The 20,110-nt window shown below is 47.6% G+C and overlaps 1 protein-coding gene across 1 annotated transcript in view; it reads left to right on the top strand.

Moving 5' to 3' along the window:
• LOC140186818 (dynein axonemal heavy chain 3-like) overlaps window positions 1-20,110 on the top strand; it is a 428,385-nt gene that overhangs the window by 54,273 nt on the left and 354,002 nt on the right. Inside the window, 5 exon segments of the mRNA XM_072241409.1 lie at window positions 2,046-2,150; window positions 5,233-5,363; window positions 5,934-6,129; window positions 8,597-8,791; window positions 9,453-9,641. Coding sequence (XP_072097510.1) covers window positions 2,046-2,150; window positions 5,233-5,363; window positions 5,934-6,129; window positions 8,597-8,791; window positions 9,453-9,641 — 816 coding nt within the window.

Here is a 20,110-nt window from a genome sequence, read left to right on the forward strand (position 1 = left end):
ACCATCACTCCTCCTTCGCCTGGTCCTTACACACTTCGCCTATCACTGACTAGACTCCATCTCACCTCTCCACACGAGACCAGAAGTTACAGGAGCAGAATTACACCATTCAGCATATTGAGTCTGTTCCACCATTCTATAATGACTGATTTTGTTTATGTATTGTACTGCACTGCTACTGCAAAACAACAAATTTCGCACCATACAGTTGGTGATAATAAGTTTGATTTTGATTCTGACCCCTTTCTCTTAGCTTCTCCCTGTAACCCTTAAACACTACCCCCCCCCACAAACAAACAAGAACCTCAAATTCACTCATTGACGTGGCCTCTGCAGCTGACTGTGACAATGAATTCCACAGATTCACCACCCTCTGGCTGAAGAAAGTCCTCCTCATCTCCGTCTTAAAGGGATGTCCCTTTATACTAAGGCTCTGCCCTCTGGTCCTAGTCTCTCTTTCAAACAGACGCACCACTCCATACTGGCCTTTCAGTGTCTGGCAGGTTTCAATGAGATCATTCCTCATCCTTCTGAACTCCATCAAATACACCCTAGAAGCATCAAATGCTCCTTATATGTTAATGAAAGCACTGAAATGTGAATCTCCTCTCGACCCTCTCCAGGGCCAGCATATCCTTACTGTGGACAGCAGAGTGTAGTGGTTAGTGTAGTGCTTTACAACACCAACCATGAGACTGGGGTTCAATTCCCACCACTTCAAGGAGTTTGCACGTTCTCCCCAGGATCTCAGCTTGCTTCAATACCCCAAAGAAGCAAGGCAGGGTGATGTGGATTTGCTATATGGCAACAATTATGGGTTGCTCAGCACAGTACTCGTCGATTTGAACGACATATTTTGATAGACATGCGACAAATAAAGCCAATCTCATCTCAGATATAGGCTCAAAATTGATCATAACACTCCAAGTGTGGTCTGACTGAAGCCTCAGCATTACATCCTTGCTTTTATGCACAGGACTCCAAAGTCCTTTAATACCCTCAATTTCAGAATTTTCTCCCAATTTAGAAAATAATTATTCTTCCATTATTCTTCCTTCCTTGGATGATCAGCCATGATCATACCGAATGGCGGTGCAGGCTCGAAGGGCTGAATGGCCTACTCCTGCACCTATTTTCTATGTTTCTATGTTTCTTCCAAAGTGCACAATCCAACACTTCCCTACACTATATTCCATCTGTCATGCTTTTCCCCAGTCTGTTAACCTGTTTAAATCCTTCTTGAGAATACCTGTCATTCTACCTATCTCAGTGTCGTCTGCAAACTTGACCACCATGTCCTTTGTTTCTTTATCGAGGTTATTAATGCATAAAGTGTAAAGTTCTGGTCCCCAGGGGGAGCTCCTTTTCTCTCTAGCAGCCATCTTGAAAAAGACCTATTCTCTGACTTCTGCCTATTCATGTCAGTACCTTGCTGTAACCTTGTTTAGCAGCCTTATGTACAGCAACTTGTCAAAGGCCTTCTGAAAGTTAATATAAGCAACATTCACCAACTCTTCTTTGTCAGACCTGACCATTAAAGATTTCTAACAGACTTGTCAGGAAAGCTATCTCCTTAAACAAACTGTGCTGACTTCACCCCCATGTTTCATCCACTTCCAAGCACCCCAAGTCTCATCCTTAATAATGGCTCTAAAATCCTACCAACCACTGAGGTCAGGCTCACCAACCTATAATTTCCTGAGTTTTGCCTCCTTCCCTTCTTAACTAGTGATGTCACACTTGCGATTATCCAGGCCTCTGGCACCCTCCCTGACTCCAATGATTCTTGAAAGATCACTAGTAATTTCTCCACTATCTTTGCCAGCTACTTCTTTCAGACCACTGAGGTATAGTCTATCTTGTCCACCTTTGGGCCTTTCGGCGGGAGTGAGTGTAACCCCAGTAAGTGTTGGAGTTGTGTCAATCCCTCTCTCTCTGCCCGACAGCACCTATCCACCCGCTGCCGTCAGCTCTCTGCCCGGGTTGCTGGTAAAGTCGTAGAGGTTTCGGCCAAGCTGAACGCCAGCGTGTGCACCTGATACAAGGACGTGGTGAAAAGGCTGAGCCAGCCAGTCGACCACACCCGGGGCTTGGTGCAGCTACGGCGGGAGTTGGAGAGTGTCCAGAACCAGGAGCTGCCCCGGCTGCAGGTGGGTGTGAGGCGTAGGTGGGTGGGCAGCCGGAGACCTTCGATCCCTGACCCATGCCAACCTGGGAATCACCATCCTGAGTAGAGCTGTCCCACAGCTCAGGGCAGGGGATGGCTCCCCGGAGGGGTTTAACGTGCTGGGGATGATGAGTGGAATGGGGCTGGGAGTGATGGGGAGAGTTGGAGAGACAGTGAAGTTGAGTGGTAGGGAGGAGAAGATTGTACCAAGACAGATAAGTGTGCATTCCTGCTGGTGGATTGTGGGAGGGGTGCAGGGGAGGGCAAAGTAAGAGAGGAAGGGAGAATCCGCCCCAAACAATTGGGTGAGTGTCCTTAGATTGAGGGAGGGGGGAAGGAGAGGAGTTGGGCTTTGTAGAGTGGAGTAGAGGAAGGGGAGGAGTTGGGGTGTTGGTCGAGTGGGATGCAGGAAAGCAGAGATTTAGGGGTGTTAGTAGAGTAGGGTGCAGGAAAGGGAGGAGTTGAGGGTGTGTGTATAGTGGGGGGCACGAAGTGGAGGAGTTGGGGGGTGTTTGTAGACTGGGGTGCAGGAAGAGGAGGAGTTGGGGTGTTGGTAGAGTGGGGGGCACGAAGGAGAGGAGTTGGGGTGTTGGTAGAGTGGGGTACAGGAAATGGATGATTTGGGGGGCGTTTGTAGAGTGGGGTGCAGGAAACGGATGAGTTGGGGGGTGTTTGTAGAGTGGGGTACAGGATGTGGAGAGCTGGGGGTGCTTGTTGAGTGGGGGCAGGAAGGAGAGGAGTTGGGCGGTTGTTGGTAGAATAGGGGCAGGAAGGGGAGTAGTTGGCGGGTTGTGGTAGAGTGGGGTGCAGGAAGTGGAGAGTTTTGGGTATTTGTAGAGTGGGGTGCAGGAAGGGGAGAAGTTGGGGGTTTTTTGTAGAGCGGGGTGCAGGATGAGGAGAGTTGGGGGTGTTTGTAGACTGAGGTGCAGGAAGGGGATGAGTCAGGGGTGTTTTTAGAGTAGGGTGCAGGAAGGAGAGGAGTCGGGGTGTTGGTAGAGTGGGATACAGGAAGGGGATGAGTTTGGGGGTGTTTGTAGAGTGGGGTGCAGGATGTAGAGAGTTGAGGGTGTTTGTAGTGAGGGGTGCAGGAATGCAGAAGTTGGGATGTTGGTAGATTGGGGGGTAGGAAGGGGAGAATTTGGGGGGTGTTGGTAGAGTGGGGTGCAGGAAGGGGATGAGTTCGGGGGTATTTGTAGAGTAGGGTGCAGGAAGGAGAGGAGTTGGGGTGTTGGTAGAGTGGATTACAGGAAGTGGACAGTTGGGGTTGTTTGTAGTGTGGGGTGCAGGAAGGGGATGAGTTTGGGGGTGTTTGTAGTGTGGGGTGCAGGAAGGCAGAAGTTGGGGTGTTGGTAGATTCGGGGGCAGGAAGGGGTGAAGTTGGGGGTGTGTGTAGAGTGGGGTGCAGGAAGGGGAGAGTTGGGGTGTGTTGGTAGAGTGGGGTGCAGGATGGGGATGAGTCCGGGTGTGTTTGTAGAGTGGGGTGTAGGAAGGGGAGCAGTTGTGTGGTGGTAGAGTGGGGTGCAGGAAACGGATGAGTTCGGGGGCGTTTGTAGAGTGGGATGCAGGAAAGGGAGGAGTTGGGGGGTCGTGGTAGAGTGGGGTGCAGGAAACGGATGAGTTCGGGGGTGTTTGTAGAGTGGGGTGCAGGAAAGGGAGGAGTTGGGGGGGTCGTGGTAGAGTGGGGTGCAGGATGTGGAGAGTTGGGGGTGTTTGTTGAGTGGTGTGCAAGAAGGGGAGAAGTTGGGGGGTGTTGGTAGAGTGGGGTGCAGGAAGGGGATGAGTTTGGGGGTGTTTGTAGTGTGGGGTGCAGGAAGGCAGAAGTTGGGGTGTTGGTAGATTCAGGGGCAGGAAGGGGAGGAGTTGGGGGGTGTTGGTAGAGTGGGGTGCAGGAAGGGGATGAGTTTGGGGGTGTTTGTAGTGTGGGGTGCAGGAAGGCAGAAGTTGGGGTGTTGGTAGATTCGGGGGCAGGAAGGGGATGAGTTTGGGGGTGTTTGTAGTGTGGGGTGCAGGATGTGGAGAGTTGGGGTGTTTGTAGTGTGGGGTACAGGAAGGGGGGGAGTTGGGGGTGTTTGTAGAGTGGGGTGCAGTTCGGGTGTTGGTATATTCGGGGGCAGGAAGGGGATGAGTTTGGGGGTGTTTGTAGTTTAGGGTGCAGGAAGGGGATGAGTTTGGGGGTGTTTGTAGTTTGGGGTGCAGGATGTGGAGAGTTGGGGGTGTGTGTAGAGTGGGGTGCAGGAAGGGGTGAAGTTGGGGGTGTGTGTAGAGTGGGGTGCAGGAAGGGGAGAGTTGGGGTGTGTTGGTAGAGTGGGGTGCAGGATGGGGATGAGTCCGGGTGTGTTTGTAGAGTGGGGTGCAGGAAGGGGAGCAGTTGTGTGGTGGTAGAGTGGGGTGCAGGAAACGGATGAGTTCGGGGGTGTTTGTAGAGTGGGGTGCAGGAAAGGGAGGAGTTGGGGGGTCGTGGTAGAGTGGGGTGCAGGAAACGGATGAGTTCGGGGGTGTTTGTAGAGTGGGGTGCAGGAAGGGGAGAGTTGGGGTGTGTTGGTAAGTGGGGTGCAGGATGGGGATGAGTCCGGGTGCGTTTGTAGAGTGGGGTGCAGGAAGGGGAGAAGTTGGGGGGTGTTAGTATAGTGGGGAGCAGGAAGGAGAGGAGTTGAGGGTGTTAGTAGGGTGACGTGCAGGAAAGGAGGAAGTCCGCTCCAGACGATGGGTGAGTGTATCTCGTGGGAAGATGGGAAGGGAGAGAGGAGGAATAAGTAAGGAGAGGGATTCCGCCGCAGACAGCTGGGTGTGTGTCCCTGGGTGGTGAGAGGGAAGAAAGTCGATGTCTGTCGCTGTCAGACGGGTGAGCGCCCGGGGGTGGTGCTTCAGTGCCGGCCCCCTCCACCACTCGCCCTCTCCTTCCTCGGCGCCCACAGCCAGTCCTGTGGGAGCTGGCGGTGCCACCGGGTTGCCCGACTCCCGGGGAGCTTCTCTTGACCCTTCATCCTCCCGCTTCCTGGAACTATTTCGGGTTGTCTGTGCTGTCCGGCTGCCCCTGAACCGTCTCCTGCTCCCCTCCCAACCAGGACGAGCTGGAGATAGCGGTGCGGAACCTGCTCTTCCTGCTCGAGTACGCCGGCCTGTCCGCGGAGGACATCACTCACCACAGCAAAACCTTCTGGTGGCCGGAGCGCATCGGTCCGATTGTCAGGAACAGGTCAGTGCCCGCACGTCGCTGGGCAAGGCAGCTACCTCCTGATTTCAGCCGTCTTCCTTCCAGCCGGGCGGAGTAGGGAGGGCAGCCGGGCCGGCTTTTCATTCAGATCAGATCAGTTTCTGCATATTGCCCAGACTCCACTCTTGGAGCCTCCTAAGTTTAAAACAAAAGCTGACAGGGGAGACATAAAGTGAACGGAACAATTTCTTGTGTTTCTAATTGTAATATTCGGCAGGAATTCCGCGGGGGAGGGGGTACGGTGAAAGTGGAACTCCCTCTTCATGAATCTGAAGAGATTTATTAAGTATGAAAGTTAGATCGATCTTTAATGAGGGTTATCACCGCCTTCAGATATAAATTCTCTGTCTGAGCCTCTCCGACTCTCCCCTTCCTTTCTTCGCCCCACGGAAGATGCTCCCTACCTAGCTGTAGGAGCAGGTTTTGTTTGTAACACTGCGTGACGTGGCTGCGAACCTCTCACTATCTTAGGGCTGATTGACAGGTTAGTACCGGCTGGAAGCTGAGGTGAATTGGTTCAGTGCGGAGAACGCTCAGTTTGCAAACTGTCAGTTGTCTCCGGTTACAGAGGGAGCACGATGTGGCCGTGTCCAGGCTGGTTCGCTGGCGGGAAGATTTCACCAAGCGGATTGAGGGAACTGCGGCCATGGTGAGGGAATTCCACAGGAAAGATCGCATGTCCGAAGCCCAGCTGTACGCGGAGGAGCTGCGGCTTATTAACAGAAGGATCGAGGAATTCGCAGAGGAGGTTAGCTTTCAGTCCATTACTGATCAGCGAACGCTAGTATTGGCGATAGTTTAGTATTGTCACACATACGGCGGAAGGCTGGTCTTGTACAGATTTGATCATTACAAGGTGCATTGAGGGCAAAACAATAACAGAATGCGGAATAAAGTGAAACGGCTAGTGTGCATGCACCTTCACACTATCCTGTGTTATCTGAATTCATCTGACGTCTCCAAATTATGCTGCAATTTATTTATCAATTTCCAATACATTGTTAATTAATTTCCACAGGATTCGCTGATCAGTTCCGCTATCTCCCTGAGCAGGTGCAGCGCAGTGACCGATACTGGAACAGTTGCAGTTTGATTGATGTTTGTTGTTGCTTTTCTCGCAATTAGCAGAGCGGGTAATTTATGCAGACAGCCATTTCCCCGGTTAAAGGCACTGCTGCTCCTGGAAACAGGTCCGTTATACAGTAAATCACCGACAGCTCCCAGCACATCATTATGAAGTAACACACCAAGGAGAAGGTGCTCGTACCCAGGCTGTCTATCATAGCCGCCAGGAATCCATCCCATTTCAAAACCCTGGCTCTTAGCTCTTCATGATCTGTGGACACATTGAAACATGATGACAGTCTCAGTCTCTCTCTCTCTCTCTCTCTCTCTCACTCTCTCTCTCACTCTCTCTCTCACTATCTCACTCTCACTATCTCTCTCACTATCTCTCTCTCACTATCTCTCTTACTATCTCTCTCTCTCACTGTCTCTCTCTCACCCTCATTGTCACTCTCACTCACTGTCACTGTCACTGTCACTCTCACTGTCTCTCTAACTCTCACTGTCACTCTCTTTCTCACTCTCTCTCTCACTGTCACTCTGGTGGCTAGTTCCAGACTTCTGCCAGTCTTCCTGAGGAAAGTCCTACTCAATAACCCTGCTACCTGTTACCAGAAACCTCTGTCACTCTAGTGAATTACCTTCTGCTGTAGTCAAAGGGTCCTTTCCAATGACCCATTGCTCATTTCACATGCCTAAGTCTGGATGGTTTCAAAACAATACAGCCCTGCTTGCCCAGTGTAATTCTGACTGTAATTTAATGCAGCCTGGCAACTTGCCTGTGATTCTCTACACCTTTCCCAATGCTACCACAGCCTTCCCACAATGTGACAGCCAGAACCATGCCAGTGCGCACACTGTATCCTCACAAGGATTTTCACACTTCCTACTATTTTATCCTGTGCCGCAGCTGTAGCCCAGAGGACAGACACCTCACCTACCTGTCTGGGTCTGTGGACATGCCGGTCAATGTCACTATTCCTTGTAATGCTCATTGTCCAGCCACTCATTGTGTTGTGCATTGTTCCATTTGCCCTCCCCATCCCCAAGCCATGTCCTCCAACTTCTCCAGATTAATTTCTATTTGCTGTTGTTATTGGTATTGATTTATCATCATCACATGCACCAAGACAGAGTGAAAAGCTTGTCTTGCATACTGTTCATACACATCAAATCATTACCCAGATCATTGAGGTACAACAAGGTAAAACAATAACAGAATGCAGAATAAAGTGGAACAGCTACAGGGAAAGAGCAGTGCAGGTAAACAATGAAGTGCAAGATTATAACGAGGTAGATTGTCAGGCCATCTATCTGTACAAGCGGTCCATTTCTCTGCCTGTCCAACCACCCCACTGACAGGTTCATGCAGCAAAGACCTTCCTTCCTCACTGTCAGCTGCACTGGCAAGGGTGAGCTTCACCCTATCCTCAGCTCTGCACTGGCAAGGGTGAGCTTCACCCTATCCTCAGCTCTGCAGGGTCCTGATGCCTGTGGTCCTGTGCTCATTAAAGTTTGTATCCACACCTTCCTGTCTGCTTCCCTTCCATCCCACAGCTTTTACTTCTCTAATCTGTCAATTTCACTTAAATCCATATGGACTTCATGGGCACTCAGTGACGCATCCTTTCGACTTCCTCAGTTACCTTAGTCATTAGACAAATACACTTTTGTTGTGAAAAATCCACGCAGGCCATCCTCATTAACAAAATTTCAAAAGTTATTTATTGAGTTATTTAGAGATTTACAGAAAATGCTGTTTTACATAACCTTTCAGAATATCTTCTGAACCATTTCCCACTGTTGGGCAGTCAAGGGCTGAGATAAAGGGCTGCTTGCTTCCAGGAATTCTGAGATGTCTGATGAGGCCGATGTGGGACCTTTGGCAGGTGGATAGTTGTGGAGGTGTTGTGCCCACCTGCCATTTACACTGAGCTGCTGTGTGTTCCCACTACCTGTCCCAGATGCTGCTTCTCCACCAGTCAGTGTTTAGAAATAACTTTCAACAGATGGCGAAGTCTCAACAGCACATTGCTGCTTGTGGCAATGCATTGCAGCTTGGCTGTGGCATTTGCCATTATGGATGCTCAATCAGCTCGTCAGTCACTTTGGTGGTCCAGATGTAATCATGTTCTGTTACCTTTGTACAGAAAGCCATGATTAATCATGAAGAAGTTCTACTGGAGATGGGCCATGTTAGCCCTTACCACCAAATCCAGGATATCATTGATGAAAAGGAGCCCTATGAGAAGCTGTGGACGGCTGCCCTTCAGTTCAACCTGCACCACGAGAAGTGGATGAATGGCTCGCTGTTACAAGTTAACGCAGAAGAGGTCGAACAGGAGGTTGGAATGAGATTTATCCCTCTTGTGTTCAGGCAAAAGATACATCAGTCAATCTTTCTGGTCACAGTAGAATTATGACTTTCTGCCTAAAACATAATTCTGTTGCGTCAAATGAAATTATTGACATTTGAAAATGTACGTGTATATTAGACACTTTTAAAGTAGGTGGGTTAGCCTCTAAGGAAGGTGCTGTATAAAGCACGGTGGGCTTCGATGTGAGCAGAATGAGATTCAGACTGAAACAAAATTCTTCCTCAGAAATGAATTCAAACCCAATGTTACACACAATACCCAAGTTGTTAATAGTTCGTGACAATAGAGATTCTATAGACACCAGAAATATTGAGCAACACACAGAAGGTACTGGAGAAACTTAGCAGGTCAAGCAGCGTCTGTGGAATGTTCAATGCTTTGGACCATGACTCTTCATCTGCACTAAATGAAGCGTCTCGGCCCGAAATGTTGATTGTTTATTCCCCTCCATAGATATTGTCTGACCTGCAATTTCCTCCAGCATCTTGTATGTGTTGCTCCTGACAATGGCTTGTGTAGCAGTGAAGTCTAGTTCCTATTTTAACTGTGTACAGGTGTCAAGATCTGTGAATACAAATTATGTGATGTTTGAAAGGTGATCTACATGTCCTTGGCGTGTTCCCATTAGGTGCAGAGTTTATGGAGGATCAGCTACAAGTTAACAGAAGTTTTCCATCACCCAGAGCTACATGGGCCATTAAGAGTTGCAACCGCCATCAAAACCAAGCTGGAGAAGTTCAAAATCAACTTGCCCCTGATCAGTGCACTCTGTGCTCCTGGGATTAGACAACGTCACCGGAGTCTGATAAGCCAAAAGGTAGGCAGAGTACTGAAAGCACACAGACTAAGAATGTGTAAAGTATGAATACGTTTGAGGAGCATGAGTAGTTCTTAGGAAGTACACTTTCAATTGTATAGAGGCAGTTGGTTTTAAAGAGGCTATCACAAACAAGAAAGGAAACGGACTTTTTTCTGATAGCTGGAGATCAGGAAACAGGGAGAATTCAGATTTATTTATCACATGTACATTGAACCATACAGTGAAATGTGTCATTTGTATTAACAACCAACATGCCCAGGGATGTGCTGGGGACAGTCCACATGTTACCACGCATTCTAGCACCAACAGAGCACACATACAATGCTTGGCAGAACAAGACAGATACCAGAGGCTGCAAAACAAGCCCAGTCTCTCCCTCCCACCCATGCACGTATGTACACAGTCTTCCAAACCCAGGACAGGCCGTCTTTGGCCTCCAGCCTCCAGTAGCTTCGACTCGCAGACATTGAGCCTTCAACCTACCCAGTGGACTCGCAGAGATTCACAGACTCAGGGCTCTGGCCATTGAGCCTCGATCTCCGGACTTTTAATTGACTTTCAGGCTTTGATCTGGACTTCTGATCGATCTTCGGGCTTTGTTCTTCAATATCGACCCCAGAACTCACTAATGATGATGACTGAGGACTCCACGTGAGAGACACCAAATGCTGGCCAAACCAAGAGATTTGTCAATTCAGACACTTAAAGCCAGTGCACAGGTACAACATGGAATCAGAAAGATAGTTTGAATATTGGCCTTTACCTGAAGGAGGTGAGTAATAAGAGGAAGAGGTCATGTGTAACTGGGCAGAACTTGCTCAGACCCTGTCCCAAGTTTTTAGGCTCGGCACAGAGTATCAGGAAGGAGGGATTATCATCGGTGGTCTGTAGAACAGAACCTGCAGCTAGGTAGGCATAATCACCTGAACATAGAAATTTGAGGAGGGATCTAAGTTTGCTAGTTAAAGTACGAATGTGATTCAGTAAAGCAAAGAGAGACGGATTATCTCTGGGCTAAGGGGATGCGTTATAAGGAGCCCTAATAGAATCTGCGGTCAGTCCTGCAAGAGCAAAGTCTAAAGCACCTTTCCAGTCTCTACGACTCCGTGTATATGAACAGTTACTGCTTCCAGGGCAAGGGAATGCAAGCATAGCTGCTGTTTTCTTTTTTTTTAAATTTTATTTTTATTTGGATAAGGAATTCACAAATATCATGTACTTTTTTCACACATATAACCTTTTCCATTTTTTATATGTATAAAACTACAATTATTTATACATTCTTAAGTACACATTGAGATGATATAAAAGGAAAATAAACATTTAAATAGATAATTATGTACTGTGGTAAATCTAACCTATTAGGCTAAGTAATGGAATTAGTTGTTAAGAAAAATGGTAATAATAGTTTCCATATAACCGTTCTGGACCATTTCCACTGGTCCAAAATGTTGTATATAAGCCTATGTATCAACCATTGTAGGTGTTTATATCCTAATTTGTTCATGCTTGCTCCTGCCCGCAGACATAATTATCCAATCCCTATGTACTTATTTACTTAATTTTTTCACTTTTTTATCCCTTTCCCAAATCTTTCCGTTTACTTGTGTTAATTCTCTATTTTCCAAAAGAAAACAGAAAAAACAAACATTTAGACTAGGGGTGCTTACGTTAGCAATATTACTGTGTTGATGAGAAGAGCAGTATAAATCATTAGGAGAGTCATCTAAAGTCTGCTCGCATTGGGGTTATATATTCAATCCATTTATTCCAGATTTGATAAAATTTTTCTTTTTGAGTTCTCAGGGAGTAAGTCAACTTTTCCATTTTAAATATTTCCAAGATAATTTCGTACCAATCTTCTAATGTAGGTGGTATTGGATTTAGCCATTTTCTAGTGATTGATTTCTTACTTGCCGCTAAGAGGGCCTGCAGCAACTTTATATCTTCCTTCTGTTCAAGAAACAATACATGCCCCAAATATAGCGTCTCAAATTTCAGAGGTATCTGGGACCTAAGTACCTTAACTAATGTTCTATGAATACCTTCCCAAAATAGACTTAATTTAGGGCAATCCCAAAAAATATGAAAATGATTTGCCTCCTTGGAGCCGCACCTTCTCCAATACATCACATTTGTATCTTTATATTTTTCCTGATATGGGGTCTTGAAGTATCTTATAATGTTTTTCCAACAATGTTCTCTCCAAGTCAAAGAATTAGTCGAGGACCATTGAAAGCTGCAGATTTTCTCCCAAGCCTCCTCTGAAAGTACCAACCCCACTTCTTTCTCCCACTTCTCTTTAATATACAGTGTATTTACATTTTTAGCATGGGAGAGTGTATTATATAATCGAGAAACTGATTTACTAGGTATTGAACTGCAAGCCGAATTCAGAATCTTGAAAAATTCTAATTCTACTGTTGATAGGTCTGTATATCTACAACTCTGGTTAACATAGTTTCGTACTTGAAGGTACCTAAAAAGGTCATTATGTTCTAGGCCATGTTTGTCCTGCAGGATTTGGAAACTTTGTAATACTCTTTTATCTATAAATGAGAGGCAGGTTGTAAGACCTTTCTTTATCCATAGCTCAAATCTTTTATCTCCTCTGTTGGGAAGGAATTCGGTATCATATGCACACCATCTAAAGAGTTTTAACATGTTATTAATTCCACATGAATTAACCACCTTCTGCCATACTTTTAATGTAAGATTTATCCAAGCGTTTTTAAATTTTTCCAACTGGGCCATCGGACAGGAGAATGACTCTGTGATGTCCCTTCCTCACTAGCACCATACACTCAGCCTGTTTTCCAAAGAGCAACACTTGACCACATCACCCATCAGAATCCCTGGGCACCGCCTGTGGAGCTCCGTGCAGAGTGCATACAGTCACGGCAGCTTACACAAGAGCCCCTGAGTCTCAACCCGGACAGACCGCTCTCCGTCTCAGAGTTTGCTGAACTTCCGTGGCCTTTGTGAAGCTCAGTCCTCCCACTTTAAATCAGTGTGGGTGTTGTGAGCGGGGCAAAGTGTGGTCACTGTATGGAACAGTCTTCCAGAGGAAGTGATTGAGACAGGTGCATGAGCAGTATTTTTAAAGGACAGTTACATGGGTAGGAAAGCTGCTAAACACAGGCAAGTACAGTCAGTGGCTACTTCATTGTGTACACGGTCTTCTGCTGCTGTAGCCCATCCACTTCAAGGTTCAATGTATCATGCAATCAGAAATGCTCTTCTGCACACCTCTATTTTAATGTGTGACTGTTTAAGTTACTGTCGCCTTCCTGTCAGCTTGAACCAATCTGGCCATTCTCCCCTGACCTCTCATTAACAAGGTGTTTTCACCTCCAGATCTGCCACCTGTTGGGTGTGTTTTTTTTAATCTTTCTCTGTAAATTGTAGGGACTGTTGTGAGTGAATATCCCAGGAGATCAGCAGTTTCCAGGATACTCAAACCACCCTGTCTGGCACCAGCAATCATCCCATGGTCAAAGCCATTTAGGTCATATTTTTACCCCATTCTGATGTCAGATCTGAACAACAACTAAACCCCTTGACCATGCTTTTATGCATTGAGTTATTGTCAAATGTTGACTGATTAGATATTTACGTTAGTTACATTACAGATTATTATCTGAATGGTGGCCGATTAGGAAAAGGGGAGGTGCAACGAGACCTGGGTGTCATTATACACTAGTTATTGAAAGTGGGCATGCAGTTACAGCAGGCGGTGAAAAAGGCGAATGGTATGCTGGGATTCATAGCAAGAGGATGCGAGTACAGGAGCAGGGAGGTACCACTGCAGTTGTACAAGGCCTTGGTGAGACCACACCTGGAGTATTGTGTGCAGTTTTGGTCCCCTAATCTGAGTAAAGACATTCTTGCCATAGAGGGAGTACAAAGAAGGTTCACCAGATTGATTCCTGGGATGGCAGGACTTTCATAGGATGAAATACTGGATCGACTAGGGTTATACTCTCTGGAATTTAGAAGATTGAGGGGGGAATCTTATTGAAACGTATAAAATTCTAAAGGGATTGGACAGGCTAGATGTAGGAAGATTGTTCCCGATGTTGGGGAAGTCCAGAACGAGGGGTCACAGTTTGAGGATAAAGGGGAAGCCTTTTAGGACCGAGATGAGGGAAAACTTCTTCACACAGAGAGTGGTGAATTTGTGGAATTCTCTGCCACAGGAAACAGTTGAGGCCAGTTCATTGGCTATATTTAAGAGGGAGTTAGATATGGCCCTTGTGGCTAAAGGGATCAGGGAGTATGGAGGGAAGGCTGGTACAGGGTTGTGTGTTGGATGATCAGCCATGATCATACTGAATGGCAGTGCAGGCTTGAAGGGCCGAATGGCCTACTCCTGCATCTATGTTTCTATGTTTAGCAAGCAGGTGTGCAGGTGTACCTAATAAAGTGGCCACTAAGCATAGGGAATCTTGATCAGCATTTACCTGGCAAGTCGAAGGGCCTGGCTTTGTACTGTATGACTGTAAGTCAATGACCTCCCTTGGAACACACACAAAATGCTGGAGGAACTCAGCAGGCCAGGCAGCATCTATGGAAAAGAGATCTATGGCCCACATCTATGGTCAACATTTGGGCCAAGTCCCTTCATCAGGACTGGAGAAAATAGATGAGAAGTCAGAGTAAGAAGGTGGGAGAGGGGAGGAAGAAATACAAGATAGGAAGTGATAGGTGAAGCCGGGAGAGGGGGGAACAGTTGGGGTGTTGATTGATGGAGGAGATAAAGGACTGGAGGAGGAGGAATCTGATGGGAGACGACAGAAGGCCAGGGAAGAAAAGGAAGGGAGGAGCACCAGAGGGAGGTGATGGGCAGGTAAGGAGATAAGGTTAGAGAAGGAAATGGGAATGGCGAATGGTGAAGGAGAGGGGGAGCCATTACCGGAAGTTTGAGAAGTCAATGTTCATGCCATCAGGTTGAAGGCTACCCAAATGGAATATAAGGTGTTGCTCCTCCAACTTGAGTGTGGCATCATCATGACAGTGGAGGAGGCCGTGGATTGACATATCAGAATGGGAATGGGAATCGGAAGTGGAATTAAAATAGGTGGCAACTGGGAGATCTGGCGAACGAAGCACAGGTGCTCAGAGAAACGGTCTCCCAATCTACATCGGGTCTCATCGATATACAGGAAGCCACACTGGGAGCACTGAACACAGTAGATGACCCCAACAGACTCACAAGTAAAGTGTCGCCTCACCTGGAAGGACTGTCTGGGGCACTGAATGGTAGTGAGGGGGGAGGTGTAGGGGCAAGTATAGTACTAGTTCCGCTTGCAAGGATAAGTGCCAGGAGGGAGATCAGTGGGGAGGGACGAATTGGCAAGGGAGTCGCACAGGGAGCGATCCCTGCAGAAAGTGGGACGGGGAGGGTAGAGAAAGATGTGTTTAGTGGTGGGATCCTGTTGGAGGTGGCAAAAGTTCTGGAAAATTGTGCTGGACGTGGAGGCTGGTGGGGTGGTACTTGCCTTGGATTCACCAGATGTGCTGGGTCTGCAGTTCACTGTGTGTAGGGACTGAAATGTGAGCATTGCTCATACCGTACCTGACATGCATTTCAGCAGAATGCAAATGAAGGAAGCACTATCAGCTGGAGAAACTCCATCCACTCCTTACACTGTACTTCAAGATGGGAAGGGAACAAAAATCAGCTGCATAGGAGCCTCTCTTCATTTCATCTCATGTTCTCACCTCCCTTCAGTCAGTTCTGAGCAACTGTTAATGTTGACTGAACTTTACTGTGGTCCTGTTTTTTACTGCAGCACCCTCTCTCAGGATCTGTACAACTGAGATGAGATGGAAATCTCCCCAGCCTACCATCATGTTGCTGCCACTGGGAAGGTTTCTTATCAGACATAGAAAATGTGCGTAAAAGGGCAATGTTACAATATCCATGGGGGGGTTAATATGCAGGTACATAGATTTGGAAAATCAGTTAGATGTTGGATCCCAAGAGAAGGAATTTGTAGAATGCCTACAAAATGGTTTTTCAGCAGCACACACAAAACGCTGGAGAAACTCAGCAGGCCGGGCAACATCAATGGAAAAAAGTACAGTTGACGTTTCGAGCCAAAACCCTTGGGTAGGACTTTTTTTCCATAGATGCTGCCTGGCCTGCTGTGTTCCTCCAGCATTTTGTGAGTGTTGCTTGGATTTCCAGCATCTGCAAGTTATCTCTTGTTGTGAAATTTCATGTCACGTGCCGGTGATAATAAACCTGATTCTGAAATGATTTCTTTGTGTTTGAACCCACTAGAGAAAAGGTTATTCTGGATTGGGTGTTGTGTAATGGACCAGATTTGATTAGGCACACTTCAGAGGCAGTGATCATTTGATAGAATTCTCTCTGTTGGTTGAGACGGAAAAGCTAAAATCAGACATATAAGAATTACAGTAAAGAAAAACTACAGAGGCATGAGAGAAGAGCTGGCCAGAGTTGATTGGAAGAGGACGCCAAGAGGGAAGATGGCAGAGCAGCAATGGCTAAAGTTCCTGGGAGCAATTTGGAAAGCATAAAACAGATACACCACAAAGATGAAGAAGTTTTCTAAAAACAGGATGAAGCAACCCTGGCTGACAGGGGAAGTCAAAGACAGCATAAAAACAAATGAGAGGGTAAACAATACCGCAAAAATTACTGGGAAGCCAGAGATTTGGGAAGCATTTAAAAACCAACAAAAGTCAATGAAAAAAACTCATGGAGTGAGTGGGCCAGTGAAGGAGCGGAGCTTCGAGGCTTTGACGAGAAGAGGCGGAGGCGGGGGGATAGCTCAAGCGAAGCAGCCGGTGAGTGAGTGGGCCAGTGAAGGAGCGGAGCTTCGAGGCTTTGACTCGAGAGGCTTCGACGAGAAGAGGCGGAGGCGGAGGGATAGCTCAAGCGAAGCAGCCGGTGAGTGAGTGGGCCAGTGAAGGAGCGGAGCTTCGAGGCTTTGACTCGAGAGGCTTCGACGAGAAGAGGCGGAGGCGGAGGGATAGCTCAAGCGAAGCAGCCAGTGAGTGAGTGGGCCAGTGAAGGAGTGGAGCTTCGAGGCTTCGACGAGAAGAGGCGGAGGACGAGCTTGCTCGCAGTTAGTTTTTACAATGTCTCCTGAGACGGTGATGTGCCTCTCATGTGAGATGTGGCAGTCTTGGGGGAACTGCCCTCTCCTGCAGAGTCACATCTGCCAGAAGTGCATACAGTTGGGCGATATGGAGGACCATGTTAGGAATCTGGAGCAGCAGCTAGATGACCTTCGACTCATAAGGGAGAATGAGGCAGTCATAGATGAGAGCTACAGGGAGGTAGTCACACCTAGGCTGTCGGAAGCAGGTCGTTGAGTGACAGTCAGAGGGGGGAAAGTGAAGGGGAGCAGACAGGTAGTGCAGAGCACCCCTGTAGCCATTCCCCTGAATAATAAGTTTACCGTCCTCGATAGTGTTGGCAGGGACGACCGACCAGGTGTGAGCCATGGTGGCAGGGCCTCCGGCATTGAGTCTGACCCGGTGGTGCAGAAGGGTGGGATGGAGAAGAGGAGAGCTGTCATCATTGGAGACTACAGTCAGGGGAGCAGACAGGAGATTTTGTGGACGTGAGAAGGACACCCGCATGGTTTGTTGCCTCCCGGGTGCCAGGGTCCGGGATGTCTCTGACCAGGTGCATGACATCCTGGTACGAGAGGGAAAGCAACCAGAAGTCATGATACATGTTGGGACCAACAACATAGGCAGGAAGAGGGATGAGGTCCTGAAGTGTGAGTTTCGGGAACTAGGCAGAAGGCTGAAGAACAGGACCTCAAGGCTGGCGTTCTCAAGATTGCTGCCAGTGCTACGTGACAGTGATGGTAAGAATTGGAGGAGATGGCAGTTGAATACGTGGCTGAGGAGTTGGTGCAGGGGAGCAGGGTTTTAGATTTTTTGATCATTGGGATTTCTTCTGGGGAAGGTGGGACCTGTACAGATTGGATGGGTTGCAGCTGAACTCGAGGGGGAGCAATATCCTTGCAGGTAGGTTTGTTAGCATGGTTCGGGAGGGTTTAAACTAATTTGTGAGGGGGATGGGACCCAGAGCAATAGAGCAGTGAAAGAAGTGCATGGAGTAAAGCCAGATCTATCATACAGAGAGGCTTTGAGGAAAGAGAAGCAGAATAAACGGTGTAAAGACGGTAAGGTAGAAGGGCTGAAATGTGTGTACCTCAATGCAAGAAGCATCAAGAACAAAGGTGATGAACTGAGAGCTTGGATACATACATGGAATTATGATGTAGTGGCCATTACAGAGACTTGGCTGGCACCAGGGCAGGAATGGATTCTCAATATTCCTGGATTTCAGTGCTTTAAAAGGGATAGAGAGGGTGGAAAAAGGGGAGGAGGGGTGGCATTACTGGTCAGGGATACTATTACAGCTACAGAAAGGGTGGGTAATATAGCAGGATCCTCTTTTGAGTCAATATGGGTGGAAGGCAGGAACTGGAAGGGAGCAGTTACTCTATTGAGGGTATTCTATAGGCCCCCCTGGTAGCAGCAGAGATACAGAGGAGCAGATTGGGAGGCAGATTTTGGAAAGGTGCAAAAATAACAGGGTTGTTATCATGAGTGACTTTAACTTCCCTAATATTGATTGGCACCTGATTAGTTCCAAGGGTTTAGATGGGGCAGAGTTTGTTAAGTGTGTCCTGGACGCATTCCTGTCACAGTATGTGGACAGGCCGACCAGGGGGAATGCCATACTAGATCTAGTACTAGGTAATGAACCGGGTCAGGTCAGAGATCTCTCAGTGGATGAGTATCTGGGGGACAGTGACCACCGCTCCCTGGCCTTTAGCATTATCATGGAAAAGGATAGGATCAGAGAGGACAGGAAAATTTTTAATTGGGGAAAGGCAAATTATGAGGCTAGAAGGCTAGAACTTGCAGGTGTGAATTGGGATGATGTTTTTGCAGGGAAATGTACTATGGACATGTGGTCGATGTTTAGAGATCTCTTGCGGGATGTCAGGGATAAATTTGTCCCGGTGAGGAAGATAAAGAATGGTAGGGTGAAGGAACCATGGGTGACAAGTGAGGTGGAAAATCTAGTCAGGTGGAAGAAGACAGCATACATGAGGTTTAGGAAGCAAGGATCAGATGGGTCTACTGAGGAATACGGGGAAGCAAGAAAGGAGCTTAAGAAGGGGCTGAGAAGAGCAAGAAGGGGGCATGAGAAGGCCTTACAACAGGAATTCTGCAGATGCTGGAAATTCAAGCAACACACATCAAAGTTGCTGGTGAACGCAGCAGGCCAGGCAGCACCTCTTCCTAGAGATGCTGCCTGGCCTGCTGCGTTCACCAGCAACTTTGATGTGTGTTGCATGAGAAGGCCTTGGCGAGTAGGGTAAAGGAAAACCCCAAGGCATTCTTCAATTATGTGAAGAAAAAAAGGATGACAGGAGTGAAGGTAGGACCGATTAGAGATAAAGGTGGGAAGATGTGCCTGGAGGCTGTGGAAGTGAGTGAGGTCCTCAATGAATACTTCTCTTTGGTATTCACCAATGAGAGGGAACTTGATGATGGTGAGGACAATATGAGTGAGGTTGATGTTCTGGAGCATGTTGACATTAAGGGAGAGGAGGTGTCGGAGTTGTTAAAATACATTAGGACAGGTAAGTCCCCGGGGCCTGACGGAATATTCCCCAGGTTCCTCCATGAGGCGAGAGAAGAGAATGCTGAGCCTCTGGCTAGGATCTTTATGTCCTCATTGTCCACGGGAATGGTACTGGAGGATTGGAGGGAGGCGAATGTTGTCCCCTTGTTCAGAAAAGGTAGTAGGGATAGTCCGGGTAATTATAGACCAATGAGCCTTACGTCTGTGGTGGGAAAGCTGTTGGAAAAGATTCTTAGAGACAGGATCTATAGGCATTTAGAGAATCATGGTCTGATCAGGGACAGTCAGCATGGCTTTGTGAAGGGCAGATTGTGTCTAATAAGCCTGATAGAGTTCTTTGAGGAGGTGACCAGGCATATAGATGAGGGTAGTGCAGTGAATGTGATCTACATGGATTTTAGTAAGGCATTTGACAAGGTTCCACACGGTAGGCTTATTCAGAAAGTTAGGCATGGGATCCAGGGAAGTTTGGCCAGGTGGATTCAGGATTGGCTTGCCTGCAGAAGGCAGAGGGTGGTGGTGGAGGGAGTACATTCAGATTGGAGGATTGTGACTAGTGGTGTCCCATAAGTATCTGTTCTGGGACCTTTACTTTTCTTGATTTTTATTGACGACCTGGATGTGGGGGTAGAAGATTGGGTTGGTAAGTTTGCAGACGACACAAAGGTTGGTGGTGTTGTAGATAGTGTAGAGGATTGTCAAAGATTGCAGAGAGACATTGATAGGATGCAGAAGTGGGCGGAGAAGTGGCAGATGGAGTTCAACCTGGAGAAGTGTGAGGTGGTACACTTTGGAAGGACAAACTCCAAGGCAA

The sequence above is a fragment of the Mobula birostris genome, chromosome 23 (assembly GCF_030028105.1).
Source record: "Mobula birostris isolate sMobBir1 chromosome 23, sMobBir1.hap1, whole genome shotgun sequence".
In the NCBI taxonomy this organism is placed as follows: Eukaryota; Metazoa; Chordata; class Chondrichthyes; order Myliobatiformes; family Myliobatidae; genus Mobula; species Mobula birostris.